This window comes from Helicoverpa armigera, chromosome 7 (assembly GCF_030705265.1).
Source record: "Helicoverpa armigera isolate CAAS_96S chromosome 7, ASM3070526v1, whole genome shotgun sequence".
NCBI classification, from domain to species: Eukaryota; Metazoa; Arthropoda; class Insecta; order Lepidoptera; family Noctuidae; genus Helicoverpa; species Helicoverpa armigera.
In genome coordinates, this window is record NC_087126.1 from 6,502,409 (window position 1) to 6,522,299 (window position 19,891).

Sequence of the window (19,891 nt, forward strand, 5' to 3'; positions counted from 1 at the left end):
GAATGACTTTCTTTTTAAACGAAAAATAACCAAAGTTTAAAGCAAAGTATTTGTATACATATATTATAATTCGACATAAAATTGCAATAACAATAAATTAAACATACATCAATAGTAACATAGACTAGATAATTGCTTGAACAGACTAGAATCTTTTAAGGAATTATTCTTTGGTAGTGACTATAATAACGACTAATACGAAACTTAATAAATAATATTTCTCTGAACATTGTACTCTTAAACAGGCATTGTGGGGTTGTGAACATTTCTTCTGGTTCACTCTGACGGCTTTAGTTCAGCAAGAGCTTCCTTCACTAAATCTTGTAAGTTTTGGGGCAAAACCGTCTTGGACATGTTCCTATGTTCACTGCTATTTAGTTGGCACTCATCATCTTCATCATCATCATAAGCTTTCCCTAGATCACCGGATGATCCATCACTGTTTTCTTTGTTCATATCATCATCACTGTCTGAATACTTGCTTCTGTTATTGTCAGAACTTTCATGGGACTTCAATGGGTGTTCCTTTGAGTCATTGGATTTATCAGAACCTGTGTCTGTCAGAAACTCGTCTAACAACATTTGTGATGGAAATATTGGAATGTACTTCTGACCATTGCACCAGCTTTCTAAAGTTTTCTCAAGTTCAGTTATTCTGTTAGCTAGAATTCTGTAAAACAATAAACATATTTTGATTAGCAATAACATTCTTATCTATGGCACCACATAAACATTTAGATATGAAAGATACTATAACAAAAAAAAAAACATTCATACTGGTTAGTTTTCCTTTGATGTTGTAGGGCAATTGATTTATCATTAAGTGCTTCAAATAGGCCAAGACAAAGGGATCTCAGTTCAGTTGTAGAACCTTGCTTTAATCCAGTTTTAGAAGTAATGTTGTCTAGAAATTCTCTCACTGCAAAAAGATATATTAAAATTAGTGGTTGAACTACAAAACAACCTCATATTTTTTACATCAATTTATGACCTACCTTGTTTTTGTGTCATTACATCTGCAAAGCCTTTTTTCATATGAACAGAGTAGTTTTTATTTCTGTTATCAAGTAATGTCTGAAAAACAATAACATTTACATGTTTATCTAATGGTACTTCCTGTACATGCTGATAAACTGACAAATGGCGCTAAACTTAATGCAACAAACCTTGTACTTAGTCAATGTACGTTTTACAATCTCTTTTTCCACTTGGAGTTGTGTTATTCTTTCATGGAGATATTTATTTTCAGTAACTAATGCATCAATATCCACTATGGGCTTTGGTGGATCAATTTCATTAGTATCTTGAATTTTAGCTCTGTTGGACAGAATATAACTAATCTGATGGCTCAATCTTTGTACTTTATTCTTATAGTAATCTCTATCAGAAACTAATTCTTCTTTTTCATCTAGTGTAGCTCGATAGTCTAACTGAATTTGTTGGTACTGTAAAAAATAATGAATTGTTAAGTTATTTTGATATAGATCAAGTTTACTTGAATATGTATAATATTTTTTTTATAAATTTTTATACATATTTGTTACCTTTTTCTGGTTCTTCTCTAGTTCATTTACAAGCTGCTCATAATCATTCTGGGAATAGCTGAATATAGTTGAAGACTTTCTGTTGCCATTAACTTCTTCACTGAGACTTTCTCTTTTCTGCAACTGTTTCTTCAATGCTATGATGTCTCCTGTTGCTTCATCTAATTTACTTCTGAGAGCCTCCACCTATGGCATATTATTTTAACTAAATTATGCATAGCAAAACATTACAATCTAAAAATATTTTTTACACACACATGTACCAAGCGCAGGCTTTTAATTACTTTAAGATGTTATTTTTTCTACAAGAATTTAATTAATATTAAATTTAAAACTTTTTGCTAATACTAACTAAGAGCAAATTAGTAAATACCTCTAATTTCAGCATATTGTTATGGTCCTGTGTTTTAGCAAGCATCTCACCGCCACTGATAGTGTTAGTAGGTGTAAGTCTATAGGCTATATTGTTAGAATTTGGACTAGATTTCATAGGAACTGTTTTCTTGCACATCAATTGTTCTACTAATACTTTAAACCTGTCCCTTTCCATGCTACATTTGTCTAACTCCCTGCTCATAATCGATAAAGCGTCGATTTTACTCTGCAACTTACTTTTCAAGACTGAATTCTGCAAAAGACGATAAATAATTTCGATTACAGTAAAAAAATGTAAACAAACCATCATATAAGGTACAGTGCCTATTGATATTTTCAGGAACTTAACCACTAATAAAAACTAAAACATATAATCACTATTAAAACATTTACAATAAAATAAATGTAATAGTAAACTGTACTTTTGTATCGATTTACCTCGAGAACATAGTCGTCTAATTGATGGTCTTGAAATTTTACTTTATTAAATGATGATTTATTAAACATAGTTCTATAGATTGTGCTTTGTAATTATTCTATTCCGATAATGGAAGTGTAACTTATCGTATTTTTATTTATTTTTAACGCAACAAAATATCGACTGAACTTTTGACAAATTAATGAATGAATGAATGAAGTTGTAATTTGACAGATCGACCAAAAGAAAAATATCGCGTTCTGTTTCTCATAAAAAAAGGAAATGTTATGATTGTTGAGCACACAGTTAGAATAAAAACAAGATATGGAGCTATAATTAGTATTGCCTCATTAAATGTAATTTTATCTTGTTCTTCTCCTAACACCAATGATCAAGAAATTAACCAAAATTTTAATGCAGACGGTTAGTTTATCTGTGTTATATTTATTTTTACCATTTTCTATAATCTACTTCTATATTGTCTATGTATATGTACTGTCATGTCAACTCGATTTGAGAACACTTTGTGGTACATTGAAGCACGGATTTTTCTCATTTACTGCAGATGTTAAGTGAAATTGCTGCTTGTATTTGCACCGAGCACTGCTTCGATGCAATGCGTGCTGGACAATCACAGAGAAGTAGGTTCCGTTCATCCTAACGCATGGCAAGGATGGCCGCGTCTGGTACCGAAATCGACGATTTCTTGAACGGGCCTCTAGTTTCGTGGGTGAGTGCACAACGAATTGTACCTCTGTTTTTATATTAATGTGCGTAAAACTTAAGCGTAGTATATAATGACACAATCTTTGCATGTAAATAAATGTAAGATTACTATTTCTGCGTATTTAAACCAAATGTATTAATAGATCTATGTATAAGTGTGAGAGAATATTGCAGTTATCGTTGTCTCTGTTGTCATACTCGAGTGATCAAGATGATTTTTAATGGATGGTTGTTGGACGATATAGGTACTTCAAATTCCCTTGAATTAAATTAGAGCCCAACTATTGTTTTAAAATTACATCCTACCAGCTGTCACCAAATGATTGCATTTGATAACAAAGGAACTGTCTGAAGTACTGTTTATTATAACTATAAATAAATAGCAATATTGTATGGTTCCAATTACAAAGTTGTTACTAATATAATATTGATGTAATAGCCAATATTATATCAATAGTCTAATAACAGAGAGTTAAGTTCATGTCTGTGTTCTACATAGCACAGAATTCCCACAGATGTGCATTGATCCATTGTTGGTGTGTCTTACCATTGAACTTAGAGTACACCTATTAATTTGTAGAGAAAATTTCCACATTATGTCTTATGGAAACTTATACACACATACACATAACAAAAAAGACTTTCCTTTTGTTTTGATTGGAGAAATTGATTTATACGACAGCCAGTAAAAAATATTTTGTATGGGAGTATGCTTTACTTTATTTTATCAATTATATTATAAATATCCTTTTTGATTAAACTGTGTTAAAAATGGAATACTTTGTTTCCAGCTAAAATCATGTGTACCAAACCCAGATGTGATAGCAGAGTATTCATCTCTGTTTAATGGAGACATTTTGCATCAAGTGTACCTTCAGATAGACCCAGAACCATCATGTCACATCACAAAACTAGCCGGGTTAGAAGACCAAGCCCTGATATTAGGTAGAGTGAAAAACTTTGATGCTATCATCAAAAATGTGAAGAGCTTGTATGAAGAAGAATTGGGCATGACACTGCTGGTTGTCCCCGAGTGTATATGCTTGGGAAAGTCTCCAGAGTCAAGGGAAGGCCTAGAGACCATGAAGCTCTTGATACTTCTTCTCCTTGGTGCAGCAGTGCAATGCCCCAATAAGGAACTGTTTATCACAAGGATTAAGGAACTTAATGTTGATCTACAACACAATATAGTGGAGTGCATCAAACAGGTATGTTAAAAAATATATCAATTGATTTAAAAAATAATTTATTTGACTCGAGTTGTGTTGTTCTGATAGAATTTGTTTTGAGGATCTATTTATAGAAAGAGTAATTCTCTTGTGTATGAATAAGGAAATGTTAACGCTTGCATAATAAACAGGCCTGCTACAACAATTGATCAATGAGTCAGTCAGCCAAATTAAACATGTCTGTTTGTTTTTGAATTTACTAAGGTACAAGCCAGCTAGAACAATAAAGGAATTTAGTATTTACTTAAATTGTGGTGGTTACTATTCATTAATAAAGGTAAACCAGCTATTATGAAACATTTGACATTCAGCATCTAGATTCCACAAATGAATGTATGTACTTGTATGTATAGTGTGTTTGTTGTGTTTGTGCTATTACAACACTTTACTGCTTTAGCCAGTGCATGTGACCAGTCAGTGGATGTCACAACAAATAGTGAATCAGTTTGTCCTTGAAGAACCTTTGACATTACTTGTTTGAAAACATGTTAACACCCAGTTTTGGAGTATTGCACAAGCCTAATTATGCAATGCTTGATATTATGATTGATAGATTCCTGAGGTTATTACACAGAGATGTCACAATAATGTACTGTCGTTGTTACTGTATGAGTGTACCAAAATGCAGCTATGATATGTTCTCAGAAAATGAAAATTTTCTAAGTTCAAGCTCAATCATTATTAGAAAAATTTCGAAGTGCAGGTGGATCTATCTTGCGACTTTCCGAACTCAATTTTTATAAGAATTTTAAGCGCCTCGCCACTTCCACGTAGTCCAAGAATATCCCACTTGTGTAATTCCGCTTCTGAAGCAGGTGTTTTTGGAAACATCTGTAACAGATCCATAACGTTATTATTATTTTTTAAAGGTTACGGACATGCAAACCGTTGTGCTAACACCAGATGCTATCGATCTTTTCCAATCGCCAACAATGTTCAACCACATGCGAAGGCTGGCCAAAGAACGTGATCATTATTTACAAAATTGGGCTTCCTTAGTTCTTCACGAAGGTTTATGTGAGAATGACAATGAAAACAAGAATGGAAAGAATCGATCAACGCAGAATGTTAATCAAAATAATGGCGATAGTCAACATCTCGCTGTGGAGCTGGCTGATTGGAAGGCAAGACTTAGGAAGCAGAGACAAGAGTTGTGAGTTTTGTTAATTAATAGGCAAAGACATGCAACATGACAATTCCAATGAACCATAACTAAATTATTATGTTTTAGGGAGGAGAAATCCGAACAGTTATCGGAATGTCGTGAAGAACTTGAACACACAAAACTTGTTCTGGCAAAGTTACGCTCTGACAGTCAAGAGTGGTTTAACGAAGCTAGAAAATCTGCCAGCTACAGAGACGAAGTCGATGCTCTTAGGGAAAAGGCGGAGCGTTGTGACAGGTACAATATAGAAAAATATATTTAAGAGAAAAAATAATATCTAAGAATGTTTCCCATATGTATGTATTTAACACTTTTGATTTGTAGGCTAGAGCAAGAAATCCAACGTTATCGTGATCGTCTTGCTGACGCAGAATATTATAAAACGAGAGTCACAGAACTTCGCGAAGATAACAAAGCCTTAATGGAAACACGAGATGCCTTAGAGGAACAATTGCAGCGAGCAAGGAAGCGTGCCGAACAGTGTCTTACTTTAGAAGCAGCTATGATCAAATTAAAGAGAGAGGCAAATGATATTGCATTGGTAAGTTTGATTGATGATTTGCACAATTTTTTGGTTGTGTATAAAATCCTTAATGATTTTGTTTGCTTTAAGGAAAGAGATGCAGATCAACAAAAGATTCAAGAGCTTATAGAAGAAAATAACCATCTACAATACATCACAAAGTCAGTATTGAGTGAAAGTAACAATAGCAATTTAGATACTGATAACGAAGGAGAGAGTACACTAGAATCCGGAGAGAATAGTTTATCAGAACAATTGACAAGTAATGCTCAAGCAAGAGCTCTAAAACTAGAGCTAGAAAATAAAAGACTGTTGTCAACTATAGATAGCCTACGAGAACAGACGTTATTGGAAAGTAGTGACAAAGTACTTGAATTAGAAAAAGAAAAGAAAAGACTAACTTTAAAATGTGAGCAGCTTCAAGAAAATTGTAACAGGGTTATGCAACAAAATTCGGAGTTGGAAGAAGTTTTCCGAAATGCTCTGGAGGAAAATAGGAAGCTACAAGATTCTTTTGATAGTCAAAAGACGTTCATAGATCGTCAAGCGATTGATAGAGATTCAGAAAAAAACAAGTTACAAGATTTCGAAAAACATCTAGAATCTATAACCAAAGATAAACAGAGAATACAAATGTTATGTGATTCTATTCAAAGAAGAGCAGATGAATTGGAAAAATCATTAGATGCTAGAACTAAAGAATTAAACATCTTAAAGCCTGAAGCTGATAAGGTCACTGGTCTCATCATTCAAACAGAGGAGTTAAAAACAAAATTAACATACAGTGAAAGGGATACTCACAACTTGCAGAGAGAAGTTAATAAATTGAGAGAGGCAGTTGAAGAAAAAGATGTTAGTCTAGACAAATTAACAACTGAAATTGAACTCAAGAAGAAGGAACTAGAGAGGTTATCCCGAGAACTTGAAATAAACCACATAATGTCAAGTAAACTCCAGGATTTGGAACAAAAGACTCAAGAGCTAAAATCTCAGAAAAAGGTTGACTCTGAAACCATTCAAACTTTGCAGAAAGACCTTATTACAGAAAAGGTTAATTTTGATAAAATAAGAAATTGTATGGATAAACTGGGCATCAATGCATCCGAAATATTAAGTAGAGACATAAATATTGAAGATTTATTAGAAAAAGTGATAACCAATGTTGATCATGAGGCATTGATCTCTGAAATTGCAGCTAAAGCTAACTTGATGAAATTAGTTCCTTGTGACTGCCAACACGATACTGATAATTTGGTTAGTGACGACAGTATAGTGAATCCTCAAATTGAACAGCTCACTTTGGATCTTGCAGCATTGCAAGCCTCCCTAGAGAACAGTCAAGCAGAAAATGCGAAACTCCAAGTCAATATAGCAACTTTGAATTCCCAAAATGGTTCCTTGATATCTCAACAAATGACATTACAACTTGCTAACAGCCAACTTGCAGCTGAAAAGGAAGAAATAATAAAACAGCTTGAAGTGTTAAAAGATAAACAGGACAATCTTCTAAGAGACCAAGTTGCACTACAAACACTTCATGAACAACTCACTACTGAATATGAGACATTGCTCAGCGAGAGAGAGCCTGTGAAGATCACTGTCAGAGATTTGAAACTTGAAAATCGTGAACTAAAAGAAAAGCTAACCCACTTTGAAAAGAAAGTATCCGACTTTGAAGTAGAAAGAGAAAATTTGAAAATTGAATCCAGAAATCTCGTCAATCTACGAGCTGAGCACTCCAAGTTAAAGGATGATTTCAGGAACCTATTTACAGCAAGCGATCGTCTCAAAAACGAATATAGGAATATGCAAGAGGAATACAGAAACCTGAGAAGTGAAGTTACTCAACTCAAATTAAGGAATACAGAGATTTCTGGTGAAATCAACACAAAAATCGAAATCATCACTAGCATGGAGTTAGAAATTAACAAAACAAACCAACATTGTGAAATGTTAATACAAATGAATAAGAGTCTTGATGCAGACAGGCGTTCTTTGATGGATCATGTATCACAACTATTGACTCAGTACCATGAATTATTAGCTCATTCCTTAAAAGATAAACAACATTATCATGAAGAAGAAAAGATGTTTGCGGACAAAGTAAATGCTCTATGTCGTCAAAAAGAAAAACTAGAAGAGAAAATTATGGAACATTATAAAAAGTTAGATAACTGCACGACAAAAAGACGTGGTTTTGGAGCATCATTTGTGAAGAGGGTTCGTAAAGCTGGAACCGATTTGATAAACAAAGTACCGACCAGAAATAATAAACGAATAGAGGACGCCAGTCGATCTAAATCGCAACTTACACTAGCCGGTTCAGAATCTGGGGAATCAGATCCAGGTAGCCAAGAATTAGAAAAAATATCTAAAAATTCTGACCCAGATCAGGGTTCGTCCAACCCAAGCGGGGAATCGCCACGACACAGTATAGACTCCAGTTTTACTAGGAGATTTGATGATAAACTCCTAAAAAAATCTGATAATATCGATATGAGTGGTTCAATACCCAGCCTCGATTCATCTAGGCTAACAAGTGAAAGTAACTTTGTACGAAGACTTTCTGGAACGTCCATACACAGCGGCGGAGGAGATGACGCGCTTATAAGAGCATCTTTGAGAAGGAGACCGCATAAACCTGTGCCTCCATCACACAGGAATAGTTTTCAAGGCTTAGAAGGAGACACGGGTTTACCACCAGGTATATATTTTCACATCCACTTAGTTAATTTCAAAATAAAAATATTTTTAAAATAATTTATCTCAGAATTGCGTAATATAAAAGCTAATTAAACCATAAAACTATTCACACGATGTTTTATATATTTTTCAGCATCAACTCCAACGCCGTTCGGTACAGCCGGCACTCGGCGCACGGTGTACGTAGCTGACGACGATCCCAGTGCCAACCTCAACACTAAGCCTCAGAGCACGCCCATCAAAGAAAATCCAACCTATTTGGTATACAATCGAATATCCACCGTCATTGGTGATGGGGCTTGTCAAAGTATGAATGATAGACCAACTGCAGATAATCATCGATCCATGTCGGATCAAACTAGAACTGCAGTTGAAGAAAGCCTGCCCGATAGAGATGACTTGCGAAACGACAGGAGGTCGTTAAATCGAAACGAAAAAACTGACAACTCAAAGGAATCAGCAATTTGGTATGAGTATGGTTGTGTCTAAGATTTTTTTATGTCTATTGACTATAATGATGAATGAGGAATGTAAACAGACTGATGAGATGCCTTGTATATGAATTTACGATGTTCGAGACGATTGCGTGGTTGGAATATTCGAGCATATTTTCTTATCAAAAATTGGCAATGACTTCAAGTTGCTGTAAATGTATCTTTTATATTATTGTTAAAACAGTATTACTTGGCATTTAATTTTTTGATATTGTGACAGTAAATTTTCTTTTAAGCTTTAATAAACAAGATGGAATCTTGGTGTGACATGAATACCAGTGAATGTTTTATGGTATGGTACGTAAATAATTTGTAAAGCTGTTATACATATATAATGAGCAATTAAGTAAATAAGTTCTTAGTAGTAAATAAGTTTCAATTAATTCACTAACTTTTTTGGGCAGCTACTTTAATAGAAAAATTAAGTACAAAATTAATTCAGGCAAATGCATTTCCAATTACTTTTCCATGCCACTTGTATCAAATAGTAAAAATATAGTTGTACTTGTATCAACAGTAATTATGAGGTTTATTGCTATGCATTACTTTTGGAACAAAAACATAGGTAATTATTTGCGATAGCATTTTACGCACAGGCGACTGACTTAGGAACGTTTGTATTAAGGAATAGAAAATTTTCATTGCTGCAGCAGACTGTAAATTGCGAGCTAGGCATAGATTCAAACCGCGATGCCCAGCATTTTGAGCATGTTAGTTAGACAATTGTTTCATTGAATATGCCAATAGTTTTTAAGCCACCTCCATAACAGTAAAAGACGCGACAGGCGTATAGATCTTTAGGGACACGATGTAATCATTCCAGTACCATCAGACAACGCTAAACAAAAGATATTATTATGAAGCTCTTTTTTATCAATTAATTTTACAGGACCAAATATTTTATTTACCATAGTATTTGAGAATAATACTCGGGGACATTTTGAGGCTATACGTATTTTATCAAATATTTAATGTTTGTAAATATATTTTTTATCATAATTTGATCGGCAGTTTGTGATGTTTCTTTATAGGTAACTACTTCCTTGCCAGTGATTCTGTGACTACTGATATTATATCATTTTCGTTTCTCAGTTTATGTAATTATAATTTAATTTTAACTGTGTATAAGCATAATATAGCTACAGCACATAATATGTACAAATATGTTTTCTTTTTATTATGTGTATGTTCTTTTAGTAAGTTTTAATGAATTTAATGTTCTCTTTTTACATTTGTAATAACTCCACTTACCTATTATTACTTTTAGCAATAGATTATTACAATTATGTTTGTAGCTTTTCATCACATATTTTGGTCTAGTACAAATAAAAGTAAAACAGATAATATAATATGTTAACTTTGTGTTACTTATCTAGATTAAGTTATGATTATTTGTAATGTCTACTTAAGCATACAGTAATTCAAGTCAGGTAAGTCTCATCTTACCTAAGATTAAGAATATCCCACAAAAATGATAAAAAATAATGGTATTTTCTACTGGCGAATTAACTATTTGAATCTGTGTGATTTCTCTATCACACAAAAATCTTCAGTTTTTTTTGTTGCAACTAGTACACAAAGTACATAATTGTTGTTATAAGAATTTTTATAATGCCCTTATTTGCCCATAATTTGTTTTTCATTTGCTGGGCCTCTAATAGTTAAAATATTTTTAATTGGTACTACACATGGTGCTGTTCGTCATTGCATTGTTGATATTGCGAACATTACGGAAAGGACAATGGGCACAAATATATGGGACCTGGTATACCCCACCAATAGGAATGTCATATATATCATTGGATAGGCCTTTTTATGTAGAACAATATTTACTATGACAGCTTTGCTGAAATGTTTGTCCGTTCTGAGATATAGATCAAAAACTGTGCAAAAGTTAGAACTAAGTAATCTATTGATACCTCAAGTTTTTAAAGGAAAATCTAAGTACTAACAACTTTAAGTCTTGTAAGTACTACTGTGCCCGTTAGGATCCATAATTGTTACTATTATGTAGCATTTCAACCTTTTATTGTACCAACTGGATGTTGGGCGTAGTGAGAAACCGCACCAATAGGAAAGTCATACATATCATTGGATAGGTCTTTTTAACTGGAACAACATTTACTATGACAGCTTTGTTCTATTGTTTGTCCGTTCTGAGATATAGATAACAAACAATCTTAAAACTGATGCTAATCAATACCACAAATACTGTAATCTGATTTTCTTTCATACAAGACTTACACTTAGTAGTTCTTAGATTTTCCTTTAAAAACTTGAGTTATCAATAGATTACTTAGTTCTAACTTTTGCACAGTTTTTGATCTATATCTCAGAACGGACAAACATTTCAGCAAAGCTGTCATAGTAAATATTGTTCTACATAAAAGGGCCTATCCAATGATATATATGACATTGCTATTGGTGGGGTATACCAATCTGCCCATTGTCCTTTGTTTATAATATGTAGGTAATGTAAATCAAAAGTAACTTCGATTGGCTCTCTGATTTAAGTAAGAAGTGGGTATCTTTCCAATCTTTCTGCAAGTATGTATTTATGTATCTTGAATTGAAGCACAAAATAAACAGAATTCAATGTATGTAGCGAATACGTTCTTTTATCCAATATTTTTTTTTTTTATAATTTAGTAAATCAGTTATTTGTAATATAATTACTGTAGGTACTTAATAAATGCCTCTCACCGAATTTATATTTTAGCACACACCTTACTTCTCGAATACAGTTCTTTAATTAATATCCTGTTGTGTGTTATTTCAAAATTATGTCAATTAAGCAACCCTATGTGACCAAAAAAGTACAGTGTGTAAATGTGTTGATACAACTTCAAGCAACAACATAAATCATCATACACACACTTACATATTTGTGCACACAAAATATGCAAATAATTTGATCTATGCATGATTTTCTTTCTAGTTGGACACAACAACATACAAAATGAAAAGCCAAATTATAATATGACTTTATTTTTCAACTGCATTTCACATTGATTTATTGCTTATCTTTATGGTACTATACTAAAGAGATCCGTTACAGCTGGGTTCAGCCTTTACCTCCCACTTGAACACAGGACAAGATTGCATTGATACTTTGAATGACTGACCAGAAACAACTGCCTTCCGACCAGGTTCAACTTTTTGTGGCAGATAGGATATGATGCACTGAAAGTAAAGAATTGTTTTCTTATCAGTTATGTCTACTAGTCTAGTCAGTATAAATTCAAGCATTTGATAATTTTTGTTAGAGGTTTATGGTGGTACACAGGAAAAGGTCTGTTACACGTAAATCAATACACTCAGTGATTTCAAGATCTGTTAAGCTAAAACTACAATAATATAGAAAAAATTAAGTAAAAAAACCATAATGTACCTTAGGTCTATCAATTTCTGTTGACATGTAACCAATGCACATTGTTTTTGTAGTGTGTCCCCAAAGTAATTCTCCTTCTCCATTCAATGAGTCAAATTTTAAGGCTAAGGTACCACCCAGTCTTTCGGGAACATCCCACAAAAATGGAGATTCCAAAAAGTTTTCCTTCAAACATTTATCGAGCCCTAAAACTGGGGAAGACTCAAGCAAACTTTCAGCTGAATTTTTAGCTAGTTGTGTTCTGATCAAATGTTCTCCACATCCAGATGTACAGGCGGCAACTGAAGGCTTTGTGCCATCCCTGCTCATGATTGCCCAAACACCACTTCCAAAAGAAGCTGCCTGGCCAACCCTTCCTTCATGCTTCAGAGAAACTCCCCCAGAACTAGCTCCAGAGGCCACAATACCATTTGAATCTACACATATAGCCCCAACTGTGTCTAGAGGGCTGAATTTCACATCATTTTGTATAGAATAACGTTTCAGCTTTCTTTTACAATGTTTGTAATTACGAAATGCACGTGATGAGACCATTTTGTGATCGTCTACAATTTGGAGGCCCATTCTTTCCGCCCAAGACCTTGCTCCATTTCCAGTCAGTATACAAGGTGGTACTCTACCCAGAGATAAATTGTCACATTGCTTAATACAAAGCTGCTTGGCTAAAGTAATAGGATTCCAAACATTGGATACAGCTCCACAAGCACCAAAATGCAGTGTTTGGCCATTCATAACAGAAGCATCACATTCTACAGAGCCATTCCAACTTAAATTTGATCCATAGCCAGCATTTGTCAGTGGACTGTTCTCTAATTCTGAAAAATATTCAAACAAATAATGCTCAGTATGTCTATCTGGCTTCCATGCCAAAGCTACTGAACTAATTTTAATGAAATTTTGTACACAGATAGTCCACAACCTGAGAAAGAACAGGCTACATTTTATCCCACAGCTATTACTAAATAATATAATGTTTATGAGCTGATTATTGTCAAAAAATTAACCAATTTCAGAAACAGAATATTGGTAAAATTATGTTTAAATATATGAAAATATACCAATAATAGCCTTCTCCACTGCGTCTACAGCGTTGCCACCCTGCTGCAAAGCTTCGGCCGCTTTTCTACATGCTAAAAAGCAAGTCTTTTGATATTCTTTCTTCAATGAGTCACTATGATAACCAGCCCCTGAAATGTTTACATATTTTCAGTAGCTTTTCACCAAGTCATTTTCTTATTTCAGACTTTTTACAAAAAAAAATTTCAGGGAAGAGCTATGTAAACCGCGTACGGGAATTACGTCCCTTGTAATGCGGCAGAAACTGCAAAGAACAACTAGTCTAGTATAAAATTATATTTACCACAGTGGACAGCTATAAATCCATTCATTTTATTTCATGAAGTAGTTTCTAAATCAAATTCAATCCCAAATCTTATCGTTTATTGTAGGTTACATTATAAGAAATATTTTTACAAACAGTTACGTTCATGTATGTACAATTGAATTAATGTTGATTAAGTAAATCTATCGTAAATTCCGATGCAGAGACAAGGAACTTAAACACAATAAAATTACTTGAAAATAGGCTTGGGCAAAAAATATCGATATATCAAAATATCGATATTTTTTTAAAAAAATATCGATATAAATCAGCGATATTTTTTCCCGCGATATATCAACTTTCGATATTTATTTTTAGGTATCAAAATCGATATATTTTTAAAGCTCTGCTGTCTGCTCATGCGTCACATCATGTCTTTGACCAATCTGATTTCTTAAATTTAATTCAAACGCAAACAAAAATTACACTCTATAGTCTATGACTATGTATTTGCTTTAAAATTTCGAATATTTTGACAATTTTTATAGATAATTGCTTATTGCGCAGAAAATATCGATATATCCACATATCGATATTTTTTAGTCAATTATTATCGATATATTTTAAAAATATCGATACGATATATATCGATATTTTTTCCCCATTTGCCCATCCCTACTTGAAAATTGAAAACAAACCACACGATCACAAAACCCCAACTACAACAACAAAAGCATAGATAGAATAATAAAACTCAAGTCATAACAATACGTGAACGAATGAAATGAATTGATTAATTTAAGAATTTTATGAAGTGAACGATTGATTGGACCAGGCAAAAATCGAAGTACCGCTTGGGGTTACCATATTTACGATTACTTATGTAAAGAGATTTCTTATTGCGATTTATTTTTGACAATATTATAAACTAATACAAATGAATCCATGAAATCAAATATTTGTCCGTGATTCATTAGGTACTTTAATTTGAGGGTCACGTCCTGGCTTTCATTTTAATAGTTTTCTTTGGCCCCAAACCTCAGACGGAAGAACAGGCCCTTGGTCAGAATTTATGGCAGTCATTATCTTCAGGGGCCCGATTCTCCTAAGTTAATAATGTCAAAATCGAGTAGAAATCGAATCGCAATATGATCGCAATAGCAGTTTTAACCATATCGGGCATTCTGCTACTAATAAAAGACCAATCGTATTCGATTGACATTTGATTGGTGTGCGATTGGTCTACTATTTTGGTGATTTTGGTCCATATGGTAGTTTGCTGTACAATCATTTTGCAATCGTAAATCATTTGCAGACAAAATGATTCATTATTGAATGACAGAAAAGGATAAAAACGTTTATTTCAAAGAAAAAATAGCGGAATGCCACATACGCTTCAATCGTAATCGACTCGGGATTGGATATCAGTCGAATCGAGTAGAACGTCAATCGAATGGCGCTTAAGTAAAATTAGGAGAATCGGGCCCCGGTTTACACTTTGTTAAGTTAACACTGCAGGTGATTAGTGCAGGGGCCCGATTCTCCTAAGTTAATATTGTCAAAATCGAATAGAAATCGAATCGCAATATGATCGTAATAGCAGTTTTAACCATATCGGGCATTCTGCTACTAATAAAATACCAATCGTATTCGATTGACATTTGATTGGTGTGCGATTGGTCTGCTATTTTGATGACTTTGGTCTATACGGTAGTTTGCTGTACAATCATTTTGCAATCGTAAATCATTTGCAGATAAAATGATTCATTATTGAATGACAGAAAAGGATAAAAACGTTTATTTCAAAGAAAAAATAACGGAATGCCACATAGGTACGCTTCAATCGTAATCGAGTCGGGATTGGATCTCAGTCGAATCGAGTCGAACGTCAATCGAATGGCGCTTAAGTAAAATTAGGAGAATCGGGCCCCAGGTGTTTAGTAATCAAGGTGTGAACGGAAGCGTAAAGTGATTAGTGTTAAGTGATACGTGCTATTAGTACTAATTGATTAGTGCGAGTGAATAGAATCAAGGTCTATTTTTTTTTGTTGTTAAGTGACTACCCCTCTCAACTATTCTACTACCCTCTCTCGCAATTTGCCTTTACTAATCAGTGTGTAAATACGTGTGTGTTAAGTGCGCAGTGTCAAGTTCAAAGCGAAAATGAAGTGGACGGAACAACATACTTTAAAATTCGTACAAGAATACATAAAGTTTGAATGCCTATACAATGTAAAGTGCGCAGAATTTAAAAACAAACAGTTGAGAGATGCGGCCCTATTGAAACTGAGTGAAGCGATGGGAAATCCCGACTTCGGTCCCAAAGAAGCGTACAACAAAATACGAAGCTTGAAATCGACCTTCTCCCAAGAGCACAAAAAAGTAAAAGATTCTATTAAATCGGGTGCAGGGCTTGATGATATATATGTGCCAAATATCAAATGGTACAAAGTAATGGATGACGCCCTAAAGGCAGTAAATGTTGGAGAATGCAGAGAAACATCGAGTAATATGGTGAGTATTCCATAGGTACTACCATTCCATAGGTTTTTTTTTCACCGCACTACGGGTAGGCAAAGAAAGCTTAGAATTTATAGTAACTTCAATAGAGCTTAGAATTTATAGTAAACCGATAGCGAGAGAGTGAAAGAAAACACAAAATTATTTAGAATACGTTTATTTATAGTGTCTTATATGCTAACTTACTAGGTAGGAAATTGTACTGAAACCGATTGCTATTAATGTACCATTCTTGCCTGCCAGGGTACTGAGCCTTCACCAACGAAATAATCTGCATAGCTATCTCGTACATTTTGAGCTTGTTGTGATGATCTATTTTGCAAACTGCTTTCAATGTTTACCATACCTGTTGCTAGAAACTCTCTCCAAGAACCAGGTGTGATGGTCCCCGTTTCGATGTTTTCTGTATCAACTGTTACACTTTCAATGGTACCTTGCGTTTTTCTAAGCCAATTGTGCAAAGAAACACATGTTCTAACTATTTTATCAGCTTTAGCGGGAGCATATGGTAGGGTTTCAGAAATATTCTTTACACACTAATATTCCGAAGGCATTTTCAACTATCCGTCTGGCCCGTGATAATCTGTAGTTGAACACTTTTTGCTTAAGAGATAAATTATTTCCTCCGTATGGCTTCATAAGGTACGTTTTCAATGGGAAAGCGTTATCTGCAACAATCACACGGTTTGGTGGTAGAAAATTATTCTCTAGAGCGTGGCTCAAGCTGGAGTTTCGGAAAACTCCTCCATCACTGATTCGTCCATTGCATCCAATGTCAAATAAAATAATACAAAGTCAAATAAAAATAAATAAAACAATAATCATGGTCTACTAATGCCATAAGAACGATGCTGTGCTGGTTCTTGTAATTGTAATAATAACTTCCAGAATCATCTGGTGCATTCAGTACGACGTGTTTACCGTCTAATGCACCACAGCAACCGGGAAAGTTCCATTTTTGACAGAATCCTTCTTCAATACTTTTCTATTCTTCTGTACTTCTGGGAATCTGCATCAAATCTATACTTATAATTAAGGTAGTAGTAGAGAGGTCAATTCTGTACATGAAATATATTTCCAAAATAACTATCAGGGGGTGATTAATGATCGATACGATACTAAAGCCAAATTACAATCAGTGAACGCGAACGAAGTCGCTGGCAAAAGCTAGTAATAAATATAATTATTAATGCCATGTTATTTATTTGCAGATCCTGGAGTCTCAAAATAAAATCAATGAAGATAATATTGAGCCAAGAGGCACTGAAGGCGAGAAGGCTGTTGAAAATAGTTCAAGAGTTGGAATTGGAACCTCAAGCAATGACTCGGGCCAGTCATTTAAAGGGAAAAATCCTCGGAAAAGGCCGACGCTACGAGAATATGATAACTTACTGACAAAGGCCCAAAATGTAGCCAACAGTGTCAACAGCTCTGTTGTATCAGAGAATGAATTCGACTTATTTGGACGAATGGTTGCAGTTCAATTGAAAAATTTACCAATTGAGTCAGCAATTGAAGCACAACAGTATATTCAAAATTATCTTTCTGGTTTGCGCTTGAAACATATCCGCCGTCAATCTCAAACATCCAATTTCATTTACGAAATGGTAGAAAATAGAACACAACCATTTAACCATTAACCTTTATATAATCTTTTAAGGCGTTGTATACAGCATCGCAGACTATTGGTATCATTAAACTTATTGCTGGTTTAGATACTCTGAATAAATGTAACAAAGTAGGTACGCAGACTACAACCAGTAGTGGCAAGAAAATACAACACTATCTGAAGTTTTATTTTTGGCGTGAGTGCACTCCTCATAAAAGTATCTGTTTTTTTAATGACGGGCTCAACGTGCGTCAGCAACTCTTCAAATTGCATTTCTGTCATTCGCATTGATCTGTAAAATTCAGCAGGATCTTCCTTAGCAATTTCTTCAAAAAGTTTATTGCTGGCTCCATACTGAGAACGTCTGGTAATCCATTTTCTTTGCCATAATCTCTTAGGCCTATTGATTTCAAAATTGAGTTCATTTTCTATATCAGATACCACAACAGATACAATCTCCTTAATTATTTGTCTCAATATTAGGCGCTGTTCATCTTCCATTTCTAGAGACACTATGCACAACGGACAGTACCACTATGAGCTTCTTCCTAAACACTGTGTAAATGGAGATGGAAAAGACTACTTAACACTTGAGACTTATCGCGTAAAGTTAATGCTTAACACTTATCACTTCACACTTCGCAAAGTGTAAACCGGCCTTTAGACCAAAGAGAAGATAAATGGGGTAGCCTACGGGTCTACTTTACTGAATTCATATTAAATATTAAATATGATTTTTAGTGCAGACTATAGCAATTATTCTTTACAAATGTTTGATTATTTATTAACATAGTTATAGACTATAGGAATGGATTTACAAAATTGAGGTAGAAGTGGCTGTTAGCAATTTGTGAAAGCAAACTAAAATGCAATCTTATGATATAGGTACCTACTGAAAGTTTTGCCTTAGTGGGGACTTGCACAACTATGTACTACTATGGTATTATCTGTAAAATAAAAACTTAAGATTCTTGAGATTTCTATTTAATAAAAATACTACTTAAATATCCATTGTGCCTTAATGAAAATCGCAGCATAGTATGTACAGGTATCTATTTAGCTAAGCCTTTTGTTGTGGTCATCATCACACCAACAACTAGAGCAGTAATTGTAAATCCTTGAGCAACAATTCTGAGCCGCATCATTTGTTGAGACATCTTTTTACGGCCAGTTCTGAAGCTCCAAAGACCATATGATAGTGCTCCTGCTGTGGCCAGACAACCTGAAATATTCATTAAATTCTATAGTGTTACATTTGAAATGGAAATATCTGTGGAACTTTTATGTAAAAGCCATTTTTCAGTTGAATGAAAAGATTTGTAGTTGCAAAGTATAGAATGACATGAACCCATCACCAAAAATAATATCTATTGCATAAGTTATGACTTTATGATCACATTTTTGATTACATTATTTCATTAAGTCAGAATGTACTTAATTTTTCATTGGGTGATGTTTTTATACCCACATTGTAAAGATTTATTATTTGATTTGAACACTTGATTTAATTAAAAGTATACTATAAGTACCTATTGGGACAAAGGGATTTTCCGTGAATTTTCTTGAAAATTTCTCGCTTGTAGTTTCAACATGTTGGTGAGCTCCCATTTCTTTACGGAGCTGCACCCAGTCCAAATCAGTGGGTTCATCGTTAGACATCATTGGAGGTGATTAAATTTTAAGGTGAGGTAGATTTTTTGCAAATTAAAACAGTATTAGTTATTTACTGCATCACAACTATAAAAAATCGAAATTTTTAATAACTCGATCCATTTGTCAGTTGTCACATATTGACATATGTCATTAAATATCTTGTCAAAAAAAGTAAAAGCAGTCAAGTGTGAGTGTGTAAACGCAGGGGTGTTAAACCGAT

At 34.0% G+C, this 19,891-nt stretch overlaps 4 protein-coding genes across 4 annotated transcripts; 1 reads left to right on the plus strand and 3 right to left on the minus strand.

The window, feature by feature from the left end:
• Window positions 1-47: 47 nt before the first annotated feature.
• Window positions 48-2,548, minus strand: LOC110381262 (coiled-coil domain-containing protein 149). The gene is made up of 7 exons (XM_021341536.3): window positions 2,358-2,548; window positions 1,918-2,172; window positions 1,545-1,730; window positions 1,167-1,445; window positions 996-1,074; window positions 778-919; window positions 48-670 (listed from the first exon to the last, which is right to left on the minus strand). The coding sequence occupies exons 1-7, from the start codon at window positions 2,424-2,426 to the stop codon at window positions 277-279; spliced, it is 1,404 nt and encodes a 467-aa protein (XP_021197211.3). The 5' UTR covers window positions 2,427-2,548; the 3' UTR covers window positions 48-276.
• A 254-nt stretch (window positions 2,549-2,802) lies between these two features.
• Girdin (girdin) lies at window positions 2,803-11,935 on the plus strand. Its single transcript, XM_021342134.3, has 7 exons — window positions 2,803-3,067; window positions 3,855-4,271; window positions 5,162-5,445; window positions 5,524-5,694; window positions 5,782-5,998; window positions 6,071-8,684; window positions 8,817-11,935. Exons 1-7 carry the CDS (start codon window positions 3,002-3,004, stop codon window positions 9,170-9,172), a joined length of 4,125 nt encoding a protein of 1,374 aa, XP_021197809.3. The 5' UTR covers window positions 2,803-3,001; the 3' UTR covers window positions 9,173-11,935.
• Window positions 11,936-12,149: 214 nt separating this feature from the next.
• Window positions 12,150-14,154, minus strand: Tasp1 (Taspase 1). Its single transcript, XM_021342144.3, has 4 exons — window positions 13,929-14,154; window positions 13,627-13,755; window positions 12,569-13,383; window positions 12,150-12,360 (listed from the first exon to the last, which is right to left on the minus strand). Exons 1-4 carry the CDS (start codon window positions 13,954-13,956, stop codon window positions 12,217-12,219), a joined length of 1,116 nt encoding a protein of 371 aa, XP_021197819.2. The 5' UTR covers window positions 13,957-14,154; the 3' UTR covers window positions 12,150-12,216.
• A 4,832-nt stretch (window positions 14,155-18,986) lies between these two features.
• Window positions 18,987-19,810, minus strand: LOC110381742 (HIG1 domain family member 2A, mitochondrial). The gene is made up of 2 exons (XM_021342138.3): window positions 19,548-19,810; window positions 18,987-19,240 (listed from the first exon to the last, which is right to left on the minus strand). The coding sequence occupies exons 1-2, from the start codon at window positions 19,678-19,680 to the stop codon at window positions 19,071-19,073; spliced, it is 303 nt and encodes a 100-aa protein (XP_021197813.1). The 5' UTR covers window positions 19,681-19,810; the 3' UTR covers window positions 18,987-19,070.
• Between the last annotated feature and the right edge of the window lie 81 nt (window positions 19,811-19,891).

Excerpts from the sequence above, each read along its gene's own strand:
- LOC110381262 (XM_021341536.3), bottom strand. The coding sequence starts at position 2,426 with ATGTTTAATAAATCATCATTTAATAAAGTAAAATTTCAAGACCATCAA. Across the intron at positions 920-995 it reads TGTAATGACACAAAAACAAG|TGAGAGAATTTCTAGACAAC; the intron begins GTAGGTCATAAA and ends ATCTTTTTGCAG. Across the intron at positions 671-777 it reads CATCAAAGGAAAACTAACCA|AATTCTAGCTAACAGAATAA; the intron begins GTATGAATGTTT and ends ATTGTTTTACAG.
- Girdin (XM_021342134.3), top strand. The coding sequence starts at position 3,002 with ATGGCAAGGATGGCCGCGTCTGGTACCGAAATCGACGATTTCTTGAAC. Across the intron at positions 3,068-3,854 it reads ACGGGCCTCTAGTTTCGTGG|CTAAAATCATGTGTACCAAA; the intron begins GTGAGTGCACAA and ends CTTTGTTTCCAG. Across the intron at positions 5,695-5,781 it reads AAGGCGGAGCGTTGTGACAG|GCTAGAGCAAGAAATCCAAC; the intron begins GTACAATATAGA and ends TTTGATTTGTAG.
- Tasp1 (XM_021342144.3), bottom strand. The coding sequence starts at position 13,956 with ATGAATGGATTTATAGCTGTCCACTGTG. Across the intron at positions 13,756-13,928 it reads ATTTATAGCTGTCCACTGTG|GGGCTGGTTATCATAGTGAC; the intron begins GTAAATATAATT and ends TAAACATTTCAG. Across the intron at positions 12,361-12,568 it reads CAGAAATTGATAGACCTAAG|TGCATCATATCCTATCTGCC; the intron begins GTACATTATGGT and ends CTTTACTTTCAG.
- LOC110381742 (XM_021342138.3), bottom strand. The coding sequence starts at position 19,680 with ATGATGTCTAACGATGAACCCACTGATTTGGACTGGGTGCAGCTCCGT. Across the intron at positions 19,241-19,547 it reads AAATCCCTTTGTCCCAATAG|GTTGTCTGGCCACAGCAGGA; the intron begins GTACTTATAGTA and ends TGAATATTTCAG.